General features: G+C 41.8%; 1 protein-coding gene across 1 annotated transcript in view; it reads right to left on the reverse strand.

Moving 5' to 3' along the window:
* Positions 1-483: 483 nt before the first annotated feature.
* The window catches only part of PPM1A (protein phosphatase, Mg2+/Mn2+ dependent 1A), a 47,487-nt gene continuing 28,890 nt past the window's right edge, over positions 484-19,080 (reverse strand). Inside the window, exons 3-6 of the mRNA XM_040411204.1 lie at positions 15,330-15,447; positions 7,332-7,443; positions 4,843-4,900; positions 484-1,372 (exon numbers count right to left, since the gene is read on the reverse strand). Of these exons, the coding sequence (XP_040267138.1) occupies positions 1,343-1,372; positions 4,843-4,900; positions 7,332-7,443; positions 15,330-15,447 (318 nt within the window). The 3' untranslated portion in view covers positions 484-1,342. The remainder of the gene's footprint in view (positions 1,373-4,842; positions 4,901-7,331; positions 7,444-15,329; positions 15,448-19,080) is intronic.

Consider the following 19,080-nt stretch of genomic DNA (forward strand, 5'->3'; position numbering starts at 1 on the left):
CTGTAACTGTCACAGCTTCTAACAGTAAATACAGCTGGTAGCAACTGATGGATGGAACTGAGCATGTGCAACCACCGCAGTAGGTGGACGTGCACACTAGTATACAGATTAAACACTATTATAATGAAGAAAATATTTCACAACTGGAGAAGGTAAGCTACAAAAGGTACTCGTTTTTCATGCTGAATTATATCATCATAAAATTGAAATGCGGCACAACCCCTTTAGGTGAAAAGTTTAAAGCCGGGCTTCCTTTTACCACAGGTGGACCTCAGGACAACAGACTGACGACTGAAATACCCTTTAAAATATAGTAAAGTTGCAAAATGTAGTTAATGTAATGAAAGAAAACAGGGGAAGAGGGAGAGGGGTGACATGCTTCCCACCAATACAATTCTTTTTTAGATACGATTTACTACATCAGATTTTTCTTTCCATACCAATAGTCTTCAAAAAGGCAGACGAGAAATTACTCCTTAATGATTGTTTGTCAAATCAAGCTTTATTGATAAAATGGAATTCAAAACTCTCTGTAGCAGCAACAGACCCAGCCAGTGTAGTTATAATAAAAAGAAAAAACACACAATCGACACACAACTGATTACTTGTTAATGGATCTGAATGTTCAAATTGTGGGTACATATTTGTTCATAAAAGACTGCACTTTCAGTCGACATTTTAATATCAAAAAGAGGAACGTTCTTGTAATCAAATATGTTCAAGCCCAAAAAAAATAAAAATAAATCAAAAGCTCTCAGAACTGAAGACTGTTCTTCATCCTGAGAAATACTGTACACTAAAGTTACAAGTCTATAAACAATTTAATAGGGACCCCTCCCAGCTGGTTATGTTGCTGCTTTCTGCCCAATCTAAAAACCACCACATTAAGGGTTAGATATCTGGTTGCATCACATAACAAGCTAGACCTCCTGTAACCTTTAGAGAAATTTGCAGTCCATAATTTAATATGACAATTTTGTACAAGGACAATTGCACTTTACAAAAAAAAAAAAAAAAAGAGAAAAAAAATAATAATAATCATACAACAGAATTTGCTGGAGTCTGATTTACAACATGTATTTGTCTGAAAGTACATTAACATAAAATCAATTTTACAAAAAAAAATAATATATATGTGTAGAGAAAGGGTATTAGGAAAACAGTACAATATTCAGGGGCCATTTGAACTGATGGGAGTTTTATTTTTTCACCAAGCTCACCCACATCATATTCCCTTCTTTAAATGAAAAAAAGGTTGAGGATGGACGCTAAGAAGGATCACTGAGGTTGGGCTGTACGTTCGTTGAGGATGGATGTAAACTCCAATGCTAAACGGATCCATTTACCACATGTCATCAGTTGACGCAGAATCCTTAAAAAGGCAAGAAAAAAATATATTTTTGTTTATAAACTCATATTCATTAGCGAAAGTTAATGTGGCATCTATATAATTGTCCACCTTAAAAATATTATCCCAATGCAATCGTATGAAAGATGGAGGGGACTAGGCTTTTTTTTTTTTTTGCCTACAGCTAGTGTTGAGCGAAGCGAGCTTCGAATCAGAGATCCGAAGTCGCTTCAGTCAAAACTTAATTTGGACGCTTTACAGAGATTAGTCCCCGGACAGCATTCAAATGTAGGGGCTCCGACGAGGCGACGTGAGTTATTACCAAAGTCTTGCGGGATTCCGGTGAATAACTTCGGGATTTGATTTTTAAACTTTAAAACATGGTTCTGAAGTTGGCATCGATACCGAGGTACCAGTCTAGAATCAGACTTCGGATCCTGTTTTAAAATGGTTTTAAAGTTTAAAGATCAATGGCTAAAGTTATTCACCGAAGTCTCGAGAGACTTCTGTGATAAGTCACTTCGCCTCACCGGAGCCCATACATTTTAACGCAGCATTAAAACTAAGCTCGATCCGCTCAACACTACCTACAGCACGTGAGTTTTGAATGGTAGGACAATCCTGTATTTGGTAGCTAGCTTAGAAAGTACTATGGGATAGATAGAGAAAAGCAGGCCTGAAGGTTCATACTACAAGGGTTTGTGGTGTGGAAACACATGGGGTCTGCATAGTGGCTGTAGACACAATATGACAGCTGTTTAAAGAGGCCATGGTGCTGTGGTATTTATGTTGGAAACTGTTCAGATTACCGCTAGATGTCATTATAGGCAATGCTGGAAACTGAGCTCCTGTAGCCTGATATGACAGAGGCAGGGCTGTGGAGTCCCCAAACTCCGACTCCCACATACATGGCGCATGTTTAAGCGATAATTTAATCTTTTTATCACCCTTATGATACAATAATCAAGCCATTTAGGTAGAACATAAAATAGATTTATGGGATACGTTAGAACAAAAACATTTGTGGGGTGAGTCTAAATTTGTTCTGAGAAATAGTATTGCCTCCATCAGATCCTCCTTCATAGATGACCTCAAATCGGAGCTAATTATTTTAAGGCTAGAGAACAGCCTCTCTACACCATTTGGGTTGGTGGCAAAGCAGTGACCACATGGGCAACATCTCTACCAATCTCAAGGTATAAAGGAATTGCCTCCTGCACAGTCAGTTTTGATGATCCGTTGATTTCTTCTTTGAGAGCAAGTGAAAAATTTTGCTGAAATATGGTCAATTTGCTATGGGAGCAGAATCTTTTTCCCTGCGGCAATGCTTTGCCTGCTCCATGTCATCCAAATACTTTTCAAAGTTAAACTCCTCATCGGATGAGGCTAAAGATATGGTAGCAGTAGCACTGGCAAGACCCAATTCCTCCTGCTCTTGGCAGTCCTGGAGCCCACTCAGAGCTTCTTTTCCTTTAGTAACCTGTTGATAATCCAGCAATATACTGATACCCTCTCTTAGGCTACTTTCACATTAGCATCTTAGTTTTCCGGTATTGAGATCAGTCATAGGGGCTCAATACCAGAAAAAAAAAAAAGCTTCAGTTTTGTCCCCATTCATTGTCAATGGGGACAAAACTGAACTGAACAGTGTTCTCCAAAATGCATTCTCTTCCGTTCCCATACCGGAAAGCAAACTGCAACATATTGTATTTTGCTTTCCAACCTGGGATGCAGAGCAAGACTGATCCGGCATGACCCCCAATGCAAATCAATGGGGACGGATACGTTTTTTCTGACACAATCTGCCACACTAGAAAACGGATCTGTCCCTTATTGACTTTCAATGGAGTTCATGACGGATCAGTCTTGGGTATGTTAAAGATAATACAACCGGATCTGTTCATAACGGATGCAGACTGTTGTATTATCAGAAACGGAAGCGTTTTGCTGAACCCTGCCGGATCCAGCAAAAACGCTGGTGTGAAAGTAGCCTAAACCTTATAAGTTCACTCAGAGCTCAGTCCCATCATTCCGTGGGGGTGAGTTCACTCCTGCTCTCAGTTAATCAGATCAGTGTCTTTCTGGTATGCAGGTTACCATAGAACCCTGTGTACAGTGAGATCTGCTGAACTGTCTAGACTCAACAGTTCATGACTAAAGTAAAATCTACTGACCAATGTATTTAGAAAATGTCTTCTTTTAACTGTCCCTTTATGTTGAAAGCTAATCTGTGTAACTAGTGAGAAAACCCTTTTTAACCCTGTTTTCTCTAGCAGATCTGAGATGAGTGCAGCCATTCCTTCCCAGTGCATTTTTCCTCTGATCTGTAGCGGAGGAGCTTCACTACTGAGCATCTTCACCCCCTTTACTCTGTATCATCACCATTATCTGGTATAAGAGGGTATTATTTACCACACCTATCTCCTCCACACTCTTGGGAGTGGCGCCTACTATAGTGTTTTCTTTTTTGAGTCACGTCCGATTGGATCTATTCAGTAGGTTTGGAACCACCAGACAAGATTCATTCATTATTGGTATGTGTCTGTTAGGATTGAAAAAAAAATTTCATCTCCCTTTAACACTTGTGCTGCCTTCCCTAAAATAATTACCGAACGGCACGTAGACGGTGGTGCTATTTTATTTTTCTCTATCCACACTAACATCTTTTCCATCCCTCTGGCGCCTGTTCCCCAGGGCTAATAACCCTTGTGGAATCACTCAACCTCTTTTTTCTCTTCTCCTATTGCATTATATAACAACTCTGACTCCACCAAAATGGACACAGACTCTGACTGCACAGCCCTGGACAGAGGATCAGGCTACCGGATTCCCAGCCTTATCCATTTACTTCCCAAACAACAGAATACTCTATATATTGACAAAAATATGCCAATGTCTTTAGATTAGATTTTTTTGTCCCCATAGCTCTGTGTGCTTTTATTGTGTAAAAAAAAAAGATTTGATACATATGCAAATTAACCCGAGATGAGTCCTGTCCCTGACTCATCTCGGGTTAATTTGCATATGAATCAAATCAGTTTTTTTTACACAATAAAAGCACACAGAGCTATGGGGACTGGGTATTGAGGATGTGCCTAGCGGCCATCTAGCAACCCATGTCCTTAGCTCCATACACAAAATCCCGGTGACAGGTTCCCTTTAAGAAAAGGTACTGACAGAAGCGAAGGAAAAAAATAAAATACAATTACTGTGCCGAGCTGTATTACTGGAGATGAAGGGTGCAATTTAAAAATACTGTACACACCTATTATTGACTATGGCACTAGAGACCAAATAAGACTCCCAATTTCCTACTGTATAGTTATGAGCCATCTGTGCTGCTGTTTAACAGCAATGTACTCTACTAAAGTGACCAAAAAACTAAAAAAAATAAATAAATATATATATATATATATAGCGCAATGCTATGCACTATAACAGTTTTTCTTGCATAATACATTTCACACATTAGGAAGCTTTTATAATATACTTACAGTGTCATCATTTCTATATGGATTCAGTTTGTTGTACACTGCTTCAATTACACTCCGCCTAAATCAAATTGTAAAAATGAACAGTCACAATAGTAACAGGAAACAAAGGGGACACACTATATAAATCAAATTTATGAAAGGATGCAATGATGTACCCAAATTCTTGTGGAGTTTGCGGCTAAATGCACATGAGCAATATCATTACCACTTGATTGAAAGTTTTTCTTTTGAGCCTTTTAACTAGTAGATATTGAACGTTCTAAATTTACAGTAATTTCGTAAAAAAAAGTTATTATATTAGCAGGATCGCTCCCCAGGTTGACCCTGAATGATAGTACAGCAGCGGAAAAGACAGGTTTTTGCTGGCTTTATGGAGGATTACTATGCATATTATGAATGACAGCCAAACAAACCTTTTTATTTGGGGACATGTTAACAGTAGCTCAAAGAAAATACACTATTTTATAAAGATTTGTGTACTTTTTGGTTAGTGGTACCAAAAATAAATAATTTTAAATCTGTAAAGGAAGTCATTTTCAATACCAAACTGTAGTAGGAGACACCTATATGGCTCCAGGAGCGAAGACAAGATCTTGTATAGATCACCACAAAAAAGATTTAAAAAAAATCACCAGCAGCATTTCTTGGCTCACTACACATGAAGACATCAAGGTGGCAAGGGGGAGAGAATTGCATCCATTGATTTATATGCATGCAGTATTTTTGAAGTAGTGGGTGTAACAAAAATAAACATTAAGAAACATACAAAATTTGACAAAAAATAAAAACACTTAAAAACACAAACAAGCTAAAACAAAAAGGCAGGAAATGCACAACACAGAACTAATCATGCTACAGAAATATATGCCACAATTTTTTTTAAAATAAGTTTACACTGCAGTCTATAAAAATTCCTACTAGTTCATAATTGTTAAAATCATGGAAAGTTTTAAATTAGACAGCAGGTTGCAGAGACATAAGCAGGTTAAAGAGAAATCTGCTTGCAATCAATTTATCACCATCGCTTCTGTTAGCTGAAACCACGGCAATCTGCATTACTGCAAATATAACGTGGGATTACATGTCAGCTATTCTCAAATGAATGGTTGACCATAAGAAATATGGTCTTAAGTCTCTTGTCAGTTGCTCTCTGCTCCTGCTTATAGCAGCGAATCCCCCTTTTTTATGACCATTAAATGCATCATCAGAATAGGTCATTAAAAGGCATCTGTCAGCAGATTGGTACCTATGACACTAGCTGACCTGTTACATGTGCACTTGGCAGCTGAAGGCATCTGTGTTGGTCCCATGTCCATATGTGCCCACGTCGCTGAGAAAAATGAAGTTTTAATATATGAAAATGAGCCTCTAGAACCAACGGGGCGTTACTGTTACACCTAGACAGTCTGCTCTCTCTGAAACTAGCACATCCTCTCCACTTAGAAGTCCGAGCCAAGTGTGATGATGCTTTCACAGCCTAGCCCTATCAAAGAGCAGAGGGCGTGGCAGTTGCAGAGAGAGCAGAGCCTCTAGGTGTAATGGCAACGCTCCCCGTTGTTCCTAGAGGCTCATTTGCATATAGTAAAAAAAAATCTCAGCAATGCGGACACATATGAACATGGCACCAACACAAATGTCTGACACCCCCGCTGATCAGCTGTTTGAAGACCGTAACACAGCCTCCTCAAAGCATTGTATAGTGGTTGTGCTAGGTATTGGAGCTCCGGTCCATTCACTTGAATGGGACTGAGCTAAAACTTGGTGATATGGCTGATGAACTTGACATCCCTAGGCAGGGGTGCTGGGAGTCGGAACCCCACCAAATCAGATAGATAAACTACAAATCCCAGAAAACCCCTTTAACCAACAAATTTGAGGGTACTTTCACACTAGTGTTTTTCTTTTCCAGGATTGAGTTCCGTCCAAGAGGCTCAATACCGGAAAAAAACTGATCAGTTTTATCCTAATGCATTCTGAATGGAGAGCTTTCCATTTAGGATGCATCAGTTCAGTCCCCCTTACGTTTTTTGGACGAAGAAAATACTGCAGCATGCTGCATTTTTCTCTCCACCCAAAAATCCTGAACACTTGCCAGAATGCCAGATCCGGCATTAATTTCCATTGAAATGTATTAGTGCCGGATCCGGCATTAAAATTGCCGCATTGACGGATCCGTTCTTCTGGCCCATGCATGCGCAGACCTTTAAATCTGTGAAGAAAAAAATACTGGATCTGCTTTTCCGGATGACACCGGAGAGACAGATCCGTTATTTCAATGCATTTGTCAGACGGATCCGCATTTGCATCCGTTGGTGTCCAGATTGCCGGATCTGGCAGGCAGTTCCGGCGACAGAACTGCCTGCCGGAATCCTCTGACGCAAGTGTGAAAGTAGCCTTAGTCCAAAGGAGGTATTTAAACTTATTTTAAAAATGTGGCACACATTTCTACACAATTTAACAGATCACAAAAAACGCTCAGGTTAACTCACTTGCTTGCCAATTCCCCTCCAGGCGGGAGGTTAGGGATGGTCTCAGTGGCTAATGTGCGCATCACATGGACTAAGTCTGGTACACCTTCTTCACCCTGCTTCTTTATGATCTCTAGGAATTAGAAGTACTCGTTTTGTAAGTGCTATTCAAGTGTAAGCAGCAGAAAAGTACAACTAACCATTAATATCATGCACAGGAATGCAGTGTCTTGCAACAGGATAAGATGCCTTTTGCGTGTCATACTGAAAACCAATGAACGTACGACCCTGTCTAGATGAATACTCCTCGTCTGAAGCAATATGCCATTTTATGCACACCCCACGTTAATGTAAATGCAATGTCAGATCTTACTTTGGCAACTCAGATCATCCACACACCAAGGCTCAAAGAAAAAGCAACGCGTTTTACACAATAATGTTTGGTCCTGAATAAAATGCAAAGATATCAGTTTTGTTTTGCCAAATTATTTTATTGTGTAAAGGTAACATCTAAAAATCGAATCTACAAGGCTCTATTTCTGAAATTAAAATATACAAAAATAAAAAGTATGATCTGTAGACAGTAACATCCTGGAAGAGGACTACATGCAACAATCTGCACTAAACATGTACATTAATTTGATTAGTAAACTATAGATACATACGGCATGATACAGGTGATCAAATTTAAAAAAAAAAGCCAATAGAGGAGGAAATTAAAATAGATTAACCCACATACAAAGTCATTATACATGCCCACATCCAAATTTAGTAGCTCTATTTTGTCATTCAGCAACTAAAAAAATATATATATATATTTTGCTGTAGTTTTAGAAGCATAGTATTAAATACCACATATGTTCAGTTTTTGGCTAGATCAGCCTTCTCGTTTCCTGCATAGTGGACCTAAAAGGACTTTTTTAAAAAAAAATCATTCTCTTTCTTAGGGGGAAATAACATTATACAAAACATTCACTTTCCAAAAGTGAACACAAAATGTATTTTTACAATCAGGACTTCTGGTGTTCAAAACAAGCAGTTTAAATAGACTCACTGCCCTATGACAATACTGGAAGCAAGACATTAGTGTTGGGGGAGGGCAAACAAGATAAACGTACTGCTGTCTGAACAGCACCGCAGTGTATGATCAGATTACTTTATGTGCTCCAACTCTACACCACAAGGTATACATGATGTTTATGTCGAGGGGGGGGGGGGGGGGGGCGGGGGGGGCACGTGACATTAGTGAGAGTCCTAGCGGTGAAACCCCCACCATTCAGAAACGTAGGTAATAAGTATGAATAAGTGCTTCCAATGACTGACAATAATACATTGCTTTGTATACATCAACAGCCCAAGGAACAAGTGACTGCGGCAATCAACGGGGGCAGCAATTCCATGCTGTAGGTACTGAACTATGGATAGGTGATAAGTGTCACTTCCTCACTGCAGAATGTTGGGGGTCTGCTTTGTGTTTCTGCTAGGATTCCTTCACAAACCCCCATGAAACTTATCAGTACGAAATTCCATCCTTTGAATATTACTTAAAGGGGTTCTGCACTTTCATTTAACTGATGATCTATCCTCTGGATAGATCATCAGTGCACCAGCAGCGCCGCGGCCTTCTCAAACAGCTGATCGGTGGGGGTCCGCCGCCGATCAGAAGCTGATGATCTATCCAGAGAATAGATCAGTAAAATGAAAGTGCAGAACCCCTTTAAAGCTGGCCACATACACTACGAGATATGCCTTCAGTTCTCATTTACTATGGTCACTGACAATATGCCCACTTTTTTTTTTTTTTATGCGCAGAGCCCTTTAATGATTTATGTAAAATAAAGATTTTGAAAAAATAGTTTTTTTCCCCTTTGCATCACCATATTCTTACCCCCATAACATTTTGATATTTACATCTACTGAGTTGTGTGAGGGCTCATCATTTTATTGTCACCATTTTGGAGTGTGAGACTTTTTGATCACTTCTTATTCTTGTTTTATTTTTGGGAAGTAAGGCTACTTTCACACTGGCGTTTCTGGGTCCGCTTGCGAGATCCGTTTCAGGGCTCTCACACGCGGCCCAAAACTGATCAGTTCAGCCCCAATGCATTCTGAATGGATAAGGATCCGTTCAGAATGCATCAATTTGGCTGCGTTTGGTCTCCGTTGCGCTTTTGAGGCGGACACTAAAACGCAGCTTGCAGCGTTTTGGTGTCTGCCTGACGATGCGGAGCCTAACGGATCCGTCCTGACTTACAATATGGTGCAACTGAAAACAGATCCGTCCCCCATTGACTTTCAAGGTAAGTCAAGACGGATCCGTTTTGACTTGACTTTTTTTTTTTATGAATAATGCAAACGGATCCATTATGAACGGATACAAGCGTTTGCATTATCGGTGCGGATCAGTCTGTGCAGATACAAGATGGATCCGCCCCAAACGCCAGTGTGAAAGTAGCCTAAAGCAGTATAAAAAATAAATAAAAAAATCAGAATCTGACATTTTTTCTCGATACAAAGTTCACTGTACGGTATAGTAGAAGTGGATTAGCACAGATGTGATGCGTTTCAGCTAAACAGGCTTTTTCAAACAAGCACTGAACGGGATAAAAATATTTATATTAATAGTTTGGACATTTTTGGACCTGGCGACGACAATGATCTAAATTTTTTTAAAATTTTGAATATGTGAAGGTGTGATTTGAATTATATTTTTAAAACGTAAAAAAATTAAAAAAGTAGCCCCAAGAGGACTGATGCAAAGATGTGACCGTCTGATCACTTCTCCCACAGACTTCCTAGTCCTCCTCGACAGATAGAAAATGACCACTCTGACGGTGACCTGCCTTAACCAGTGAATGGCTGAGCGGTCATTTCCTCCATGTTGGGAGGGACCAGAAAGTAGAGACCAAAGGGGGTTGGGAAGAAAAGGAATGGGAAAGTTGCGGATCAGTAAGCTAATAATAATGAATCAACTCACTAATTCGCTGTTGTACAAAGTTCTGAATTTCTTTATAAAAAAAAAAAAAAAAAGATGTAATCAGTCAGACAACCCCTTTAAGACATCAAAGCAGCAGTGCCACATAACTAACTACCTGTGATGAAGGGGGTACCTGTGATTTGAAGTGGCTGATGGCGCTGGGGGACATGGATGGCAATGGCATGGAGAGGCTGATGGCGCTGGGGGAGTGGGGGACATGGCATGGAGGGGCTGATCTGATGGCACTGGGGGAGTAGGGGACATGGTGGATGGTATGGAGGCACCGGGACGAGGGGGGCAGGGCAATGGATGGCAGAGAGGCACTGGGGGCAAAATGGATGGCATGGAGGGGCGGATGGCACTGGGGGAGTGGGAGACATAGCAATGGATGGTATGGCAGAAGAACACCCTGCTGTAGTATTACTGTATTGGGCATCGCCGGATACAACCAGCTATATGCTCTCATTGACTATAATGTGGTCCAAGGCCATCTGGCCATGTTCCGGAATATATGCTGGGTATCGTCCAAAGAGTTTTTTTTTTGCCCGGCCAAAACTCAGCTTGAATGCTGTAACAAGGTCAGACATTCGCTGCAGCAGCTGGCAGTATACCCGATATGGTACATTCTGGCTGGCTGGCCTTCTGACAATGTATATTGCAGCTGTGAAAACAGCCTTGTGTGTGCAATTATTTGCTATACCACTGTAAGAAAAATATTGTTTTTATAAAGCAATACGTTATTTTAAGAAGGTTTTTCTTATTAGAGTACTCGATAAATCGTAAAAATAAATCGGTAGAATACTCGATTGCTAGAATAATAGCTGCAGCCCTAGTGGAGATAAAGTTTATGGGGACTTATGTAGCCTATGTGTGATGTGAACTCAAAAACAGTGGTTGGTCAGCTATACTACAAAGTTGTTGCCCCCTAAAGAATGTTGAATTCAGAGCCCAAACAAGATCTGAACCCATCCTTATGAACAAAGTCAACTCTGCTGCAACAGGAACCTAAGATACAAGAGAAAGTTTCCATAAGTGAACAAGCCTCCATTTGGAAAAAGACAAAAATGTACAGAGGCTTAGATAATGATTGTAGGGGGGAAAAAATTACATTGCTCACAAAAAAAAAAAAAAAAAAAAAAGGGGCACTTTGAAGTAATTTAGCTCTAAACACCCACCACCAAAGCCTTATGTTCTCAGAGAAGTTCCTTGACAACAAACTGATGACAGGGATGTTCTCTGTTGATACAAATCTAGTAAATTTCCACTGGACTGCAGGAGGCGCAAGATCGCAACCAGATGATACACTCTGCTAACACACTCAGGGATCCGCTGTAATGTGAGGGGAAGGGAATCTGTCGGTAAGTGATCCATATCCCTGCAGCGCCAGGTCATCCAAGCATTACACACTGCCCAAATCAATAGGCCGACTGTCACTTGCTCCTACATTAAGTCGCTCTTATTAGTCGATGAAGGTTCTGAATGCGGGAGGGCGGTCCTCAATTGAAGGGGTTGGCATGTTTATACTACTACCAGCACATGTGCTGGTAACATCACATGCATGCAGCTAGAAATATGCATTATTAATCTCAAGGGCACGGATATCTGTTTAAGGCCCCATAAACACAATCGTATTTTCGGTGTGGATCAGATGCGGACCTATTCATTTAAATGGGGCCTCAAAAAAAACGTAGACAGCACATAATGTGCTGTCCGCATCCGTATATCCGTTCCACAGTCTCACAAGAGATAGAACATATCCTATTCTTGTCTGTTTTGACAAGATTGGGCATTGTTAAAATGGGCCTACAAAAAAAAAAAAAAAAGTTGCAACATGGATGTCATCCGTATTTTTTGCGGACCGCAAAATGCAAACGGTCGTGTGAATTCACCCTAATATGAATAATTAATGTTTATGTGCAAGTCCCCTGACCTGTGTGTCGGTCATTCGCTGAGAACATGGTCGCTAATGGAGATTCAGTCCATTAGCGGCCTCTCCATTTACACCAAGGACTTACGGGGAAACTAGTGCATTCGCAGTCCGTCTCTGGTGTAAATGAATGGAGATCACTGATGAACAGAATACTCAATCAACAGCCAAGTTCTTAGCACAGAACAGTGTAAACATGAATTATTCACATTAAAATACTGGACATCAGCGATGATCGTTTAATACTACTTATTACTAGCTGCATGCATGTGCAGTTACCAGTAATAATTAACTGGCAACCCCTTTAAAGAGGACCTTTCACCAGAATAAAACATCTAAACTAACTATACAGACATGTAGAGCGGCGCCCAGGGATCCCCCTGCACTTACTGTTATACCCGGGCGCCGCTCCGTTCTCCTGTTATAGCCTCCGGTATCTTCATAGTTAGGCTCCACCCAGGGGAACCTGACGGCGTCTCATTCTCCCGTGCTGTAGCGCTGGCCAATCGCAGCGCTCAGCTCATAGCCCGAGAGAAAAAAAAAACCCTCTCAGGCTATGAGCTGAGCGCTGCGATTGGCCAGCGCTACAGCATAGGAGCATGAGACGCCGTCAGGTTCCCCTGGGTGGAGCCTAACTATGAAGATACCGGAGGCTATACCGGGAGAACGGAGCGGCGCCCAGGGATAATAGTAAGTGCAGGGAGATCCCTGGGCGCCGCTCTACATGTCTGTATAGTTAGTTTAGATGTTTTATTCTGGTGAAAGGTCCTCTTTAACTCAGAATTACGAGCAAAGTTTTGGATTTTTTTTAAACACAATGTCTCATAACTAGAGAGATACAATTTAATGCCTTCTGGTTGTATACCACACTGAACAAACATTGGCGGACATTTTATACCTTTAAAAAGGGTTTCTGTCACTAGAATTTTCACTATTAAACTGGCTGACATAAGCAATGTGCCAATGTCAGCTGCACCTAACTCTGCTATTATGCCCCATATTTCACATTTATTCATGCCCCTGTTACTTCAGAATTCTTACTTTTATAATATGCAAATTTGCCTCTAGGTGCAGGTGGGGTGTTGCTCCTGCTCCTAGATGCTCCGTTCTCCCACCTCATTAGACGCCCTCCAAGTCTTGATTGACAGGACCAGGCAGCGTTCGCATCCTCCTGCCGCCCCTGTGCGCTGGGGAAATGTTGCGCCGTTCAGTATTCGGCGCAGGCGCGGTGAGGGAAGGACGTTCGCCGGCTGCCAGCTTCCTCACCGCGCCTGCGCTGAATACTGAACGGCACAAGAAAAAAATGGGGAAAAAATGTCTGTAGAAAAATAGGTGGCCATATATTGTTGCTTTTAGTAGTGTGTTTCAGTCACGAACTTGATCTGATGGGCAGGATCTTTTTGGTTGCTACTTGAGTGCAATTGCAATATTTTTCTAAATCCGCCACAACAAAAAAAAAAAAAAGATTGGTGCCAACAGACAGGTGCCACTGCTGCTTTATAAATTCACTTTCTACAACCAGTCAGAAATCTGTCTATACAAAAAGATAAATGTTGGCCAAAATTGGCAATTTTGGGCGTGATCGCTTATAAATCTTATGTGATACTCCGAGAAGGGCAACAGCGATGTCTGCCAAAAATGTGATCTGTCAGTTTTGTAGAAATTATCCAATGGACAATCAATTGGCAACTAAAGCCGAATATTTATCTACAGACCTCGGATAGAGGCAGCTAAATACATTGAGATCTTCTGTTAAAGGGGTTCTGCAGTTTTTTTTAAACTGATGATCTATCCTCTGGATAGATCAGCATCTGATCGGAGGGGGTCCGACACCCCTGCCGATCAGCTGTTTGATAAGGCACCGGCGCTTGCCCAGTGACGTCACGACTAGTATCAATGGCCTGGGCGGGGCAAAGCTCTGTTCACTCGAATGGAGCTTAGCCGCGCCCAGGACAGTGATACTAGTCGTGACGTCACTGGGCCTGCAGTAAACAGCAAGAAGGCCGCGGCACTACTGCCAGCGCTGCTGCCTTCTCAAACAGCTGTTCGGCAGGGGTCATGGGGGTCTGACCCCCGCCGGTCAGATGCTGATGATCTATCCATAGATCAGTTTGAAAAAACTGCAGAGCCCCTTTAATACTATGTGTATGGCAACCACAGACATCAGATTAACAGCAGAGGCTACTAAAGGTCCCTTCAGACGGGAAGGAAGCGTTATTCGTGGCAAGCACATGCTCGTTTGTGGAGACAACAGCTATTACATGCAGCAATCTACTCCACAGTAAGGGCAGCAGTGATTAGTAATGCCATTGCTCATCCCCATACAAACTAGTTGTTTGCCGTCAGCAGAGCGTCTTTAGACAGCACGACCTGCTACCAGCGAACGAAGATTTGGACAAACGAGCATATTACCCAAAAAACAAGCGTTTCACTTGTTAATCAGCAGCACCTTTACACCGCCAGATAATCGCTAACAAGCGTTCGTACGAACACTCGTTAATATTTATCTGGTGGATTCTTGGCGTGTGTAAAGAGGGCTTAAGATAAAATTAGATTTACCAATGCTCTACAGGTAAATATCTTATGTCTATGGTCAGTTTCATTCTGTTAAAGTTTTTGTAGTTGCCCATCACCAGGAACATGCCATTACAGAATGTCCACTAGAATGAAGACATTACAAAGAATGCCGAAGTGCTCTTAACACGCCTTAATGTCCCAATGAGCATTTGTCTGTATTGATACGTCGAGAAATCAAAACGACGAACAAAATATTGGCAAAGGATTACACCCTAGAAAATATGAAGTCATTGGTTAAATCACAAACACTTATGGATTCGTAAATCACACAAGTGAACTGTGATTCATTTGTTCACTTCAATTACACAATCTATGAATCTTTGGATTTGGAACCTCCCTGATATCCATTTGGTTTTGCTCCGAGTACGCCTTTTTCTAGAAATATCAGAATTTACAAAAAAATTTAGAATGGCATCAGTAGACAAAGCTCACATCATATAGACTGCAGTGAACTGTGGCGGCCACATTTACATGGCACTTAAAGGCATGTTCAACAAAAACTATTCAATAGTTTACTTATTTTGGTTAAATGATCCACCTTCTACTCTGCTTTCCAGATACTTGTCCAATTCAGCTTCTCTTTTCACTGCCTCCGGCAATACTTTAGGAGCACTTGGAAAACAGATCAGTATGACACTCATGTTGTCTCGGCTTCCCTGGAAGAGGAAATTTAACATTAGACATTAAATCAGAAATAAAAACTTTGTAAAAACAAAATTTGTAAGGGTACTCTAACTTATTTTTATCATTTTGTTTCACCTGCATTTACACTACAATCTCATGAAGGGAACCTGTCAGCTCCCAAATGACTTCTAAAGCTAGCAATGGACATTGTAGGGAACATGCACAGAATCAGAAACATACCCTTTCTGGTTTGGTGCACATTCTTCCCCTAAAAGCCCATAAGGTTACTTTAGAAGCTATTTGGGAGGAGTCAGGCTCCCTTTAAACCCTTGGTGCCATAGGTAATATTCATTCTTGCTTTTTCCTCACCGCCTTCCAAAAGCAATTACTTTTTAAATTTACCTTTCACGAAGCCGTATGATGTCTTGTATTTTTCAGGACAAACTGCATTTTTCTAATAGGAACATTTACCATGTTTTTCGCCCTATAAGACGCACTTACAGGGGAAAATGTCAGTGTGTCTTACGACAAATACTAATGAGTGCTTCAATTATGGAGCACTCTATACTCACCACTTTCTGGTGTTCTCCTGCAGAGCTGCACCGTGACTTGCGCACAACGGATGTTGGCACGATTTGTGACCTGAGCGACATTAGGTCACAGCAGAAAGAGCACTGGATCTCAAGAGAGGCAGCAGCCGGAACAGGGGAGGAGAGTTGAATTTTCTTTTGTTTTTGTCTGCTCTGAGGTCTGATTAACATGGAGTTCTCATCTGAGGTCTGAACAGGATCTTTTTAAAATTGGGGTTCTGATCTGAGGTCTGATTAACATTGGGGGTCTGATTAGTGGTCTGATCTACAGTCTAATTCAAAATATTTTTCCTATTTTCTTACTCTAAAACCTAGTTGTGTCTTATGGGCATGTGCGTCTTATAGATCAAAAAAAAAATCTAAAATAATGTATTTGAAAACAGAAAAAATTTAGATTGAAATTGAAAAAATATTTAAAAATTATATAATTGTTTTTTAGAGTTCGTTTTCAAAGCGTTCTAAAACAGACATAAAATTGGTATAGTGGTAATCTTATAAAAAGATAAGTTTTTCTTATAGTTTATTACTTAAAAACATTTGTGAATACACTTGCTTTGGGTCTGTATATTCTGATACCTATAACTTTTTTTTTTTACGTGTTCATCTGAGGGGAGGTTCATACACAGGTTTTAAGAGGAGGATTTGAGGCAGTTTGTCCAGCACATATTTCAGCTAAAGCCAGAAGTGGATTAGAAAGGAATTGGAAATATAAAGGAAGGATTTTCCCCCTTCCTTGCCTGCTGGACCCAATTCTGGCTTTGGCGGAATATCCTGCCGAAAAATCTGCCCCAAAACCTTCTCCAAAAAACTGTTTGAACTAGGGCTGGGCGATATAAACTATATAAATCTGGCCAACGAAAGAGATTCTGTTTATATCGCAGTATACCATGGCATGCGTCCCTCTCGGCATTCACCATGTTATCCTGAGTCAGCACAGTGGAGAAGGAGAGAGTCCCTCCCTCCCCACTGTGCGCGGCTGCCGCTGACCACCAATGAGCACAGACTAGGAGGAGGAGGGACTGTGGCACTGCACCACCAATGAGAACAGAGGAGGAGGGGAGGGACTGAATACAAACGTAGCCTGCATATGCAGGCCATATCCCATACCCGGCCTCTATTACTGCGCACCGTGATCTGCCGCAATTAACCCCTCAGGTCCTGAGGGGTTAATTGCAGCGGATCACGGCGCAGTAATAGAGGCCAGGTATGGAATATGGCCGACACATGCAGGATACGTTTGTATTCAGGTACACTAACTATACTCATTGGTGGCGCAGTGGCCACAGCCCCTCCCTTCTACTCACGCTCTTCAAAGTATTATATTAATTGCGGTGCCTCCCGCCCCCTGCACACGATTAAATCATTGGTGGCAGTGGCCTCAGGGTGGCAGCTTCTGATCGAAGCCCCAGCAGTGTAATCGCAGGGCTCCGATCGGTTACCATGGCAGCCAGGACGCGACCGAAGCCCTGGCTGCCATAGTCTGCTCCCTGCTGCTGTGTGTACTATGCACAGAGCAGCAGGGAGAGTGTTTAGTCCTATTCACCCTAATAGAGCTCTATTGGGGTGAATAGGACAAGGGTTCTAGCCCCTAAGGAGGCTAATAGTTATTAACCCCTTAGGGACACGGTACGGCATGTTTCCCGAGTCCTTAAGGACACATGGCGTACCGGTACGTCATGGGTTTAAACCGCGGCGGGGATTAATCGGAACAGGATGCCCGCGTAAATCATTCATGTGACCCCCCCCCCCGTATCGGCAATCGCCGCAAACCGCAGGTCAAATCAGACCAGTGGTTTGCAGCGGCTGTGCCATCGGGTCCCCATGCGACTGTACGGGGGACCCGATGGCATGGAAGGAATCGCGCTGCCTTCCGGTGAAGAGCCTGTGAGATCCAGCCCCCTGGATCTCACAGGCCCCGGAAGCTGTATGAGTAATACACACAGTATTACTCATACAGTCAATGCTTTCCAAAACAGAAGTATTGGAATGCATTGTAAAGGAATATACCCCCAAAAGTTGAAGTCCCAAAGTGGGACAAAAAATAAAGTGCAAAAAAAGTTGAAAAAAAATAGTTTTCCCCCAAAAATTTTTAAAGTTTCAAGTAAAAATTAACAAAAACGTCATTTTCCCCCAAAAAAGTAAAAAGAAAATTGGTAAAAAATAGAAGGGGGGGGGGAAGAGAGTATACATATTAGGTACCGCCGCGTCCGTATTGACCAGCTCTATAAAGATACCACATCTGCTATTTGCAATTGCGATTGAGCCATTAGCCGCAGCAATTCGTAAGTCACCGGACATTCGTGGGTTCCAGTATGGGACAGTTAATAATAGAGTGGCGATGTATGCAGACGACACTTTGCTTTTTCTGGGGGACACTGGTCCATCTTTGGAAGCGGCTATGACAATCATTGATTGCTTTGGTGACCTGTCGGGTCTGACTATTAACTGGAGTAAGTCGGCGATTATGCTGCTTGACGGGCAAGTGCAATCGCAGACAGTGCGAGATAGAAGTATTCCATGTGTAGCGACCTTTAAGTATCTGGGTATCCATGTATCCCCTAGAATCCGAGACTTTGTGCGCCTTAACTTTGACCCGCTGGTTATTAAATTTCGTAATAAAGCTAAGGCATGGTGTAAATTATACCTGTCGGTGGCGGGAAGAGCCAATCTTATTAAAATGGTGTTGATGCCTCAGCTACTCTATATTCTACATAACTCCCCGGTCTGGCTGTCAAAGTCCAAATTTGATCCAATCAATGCTACTTTCAGGGAGCTCATATGGCGGAAAGGGCAACCGAGAATTAAGCTCGAAACGTTGCAATATTCTAAGACGGAAGGGGGACTTGCAGTGCCAAACCCCTGGGTGTACTTCCTGGTCGAGTGAGGTGTCGTGTCAGTTGTTTACTCATTGCTTGTCATCTAATGACCTATTGCTGATCCTTGAGACTAAGGGGGCCGGGAAGAATGGTATGATGGGAGATCTGGGATACTTGATGCACTCCGTGTGGAACAGGGTTAAGCTCCTGAGGGGGGTTATCGGCAATACCGAATACACTCCACTGTGGGACAATCCCG

The sequence above is a fragment of the Bufo bufo genome, chromosome 11 (genome assembly GCF_905171765.1).
Source record: "Bufo bufo chromosome 11, aBufBuf1.1, whole genome shotgun sequence".
Lineage (NCBI taxonomy): Eukaryota > Metazoa > Chordata > Amphibia > Anura > Bufonidae > Bufo > Bufo bufo.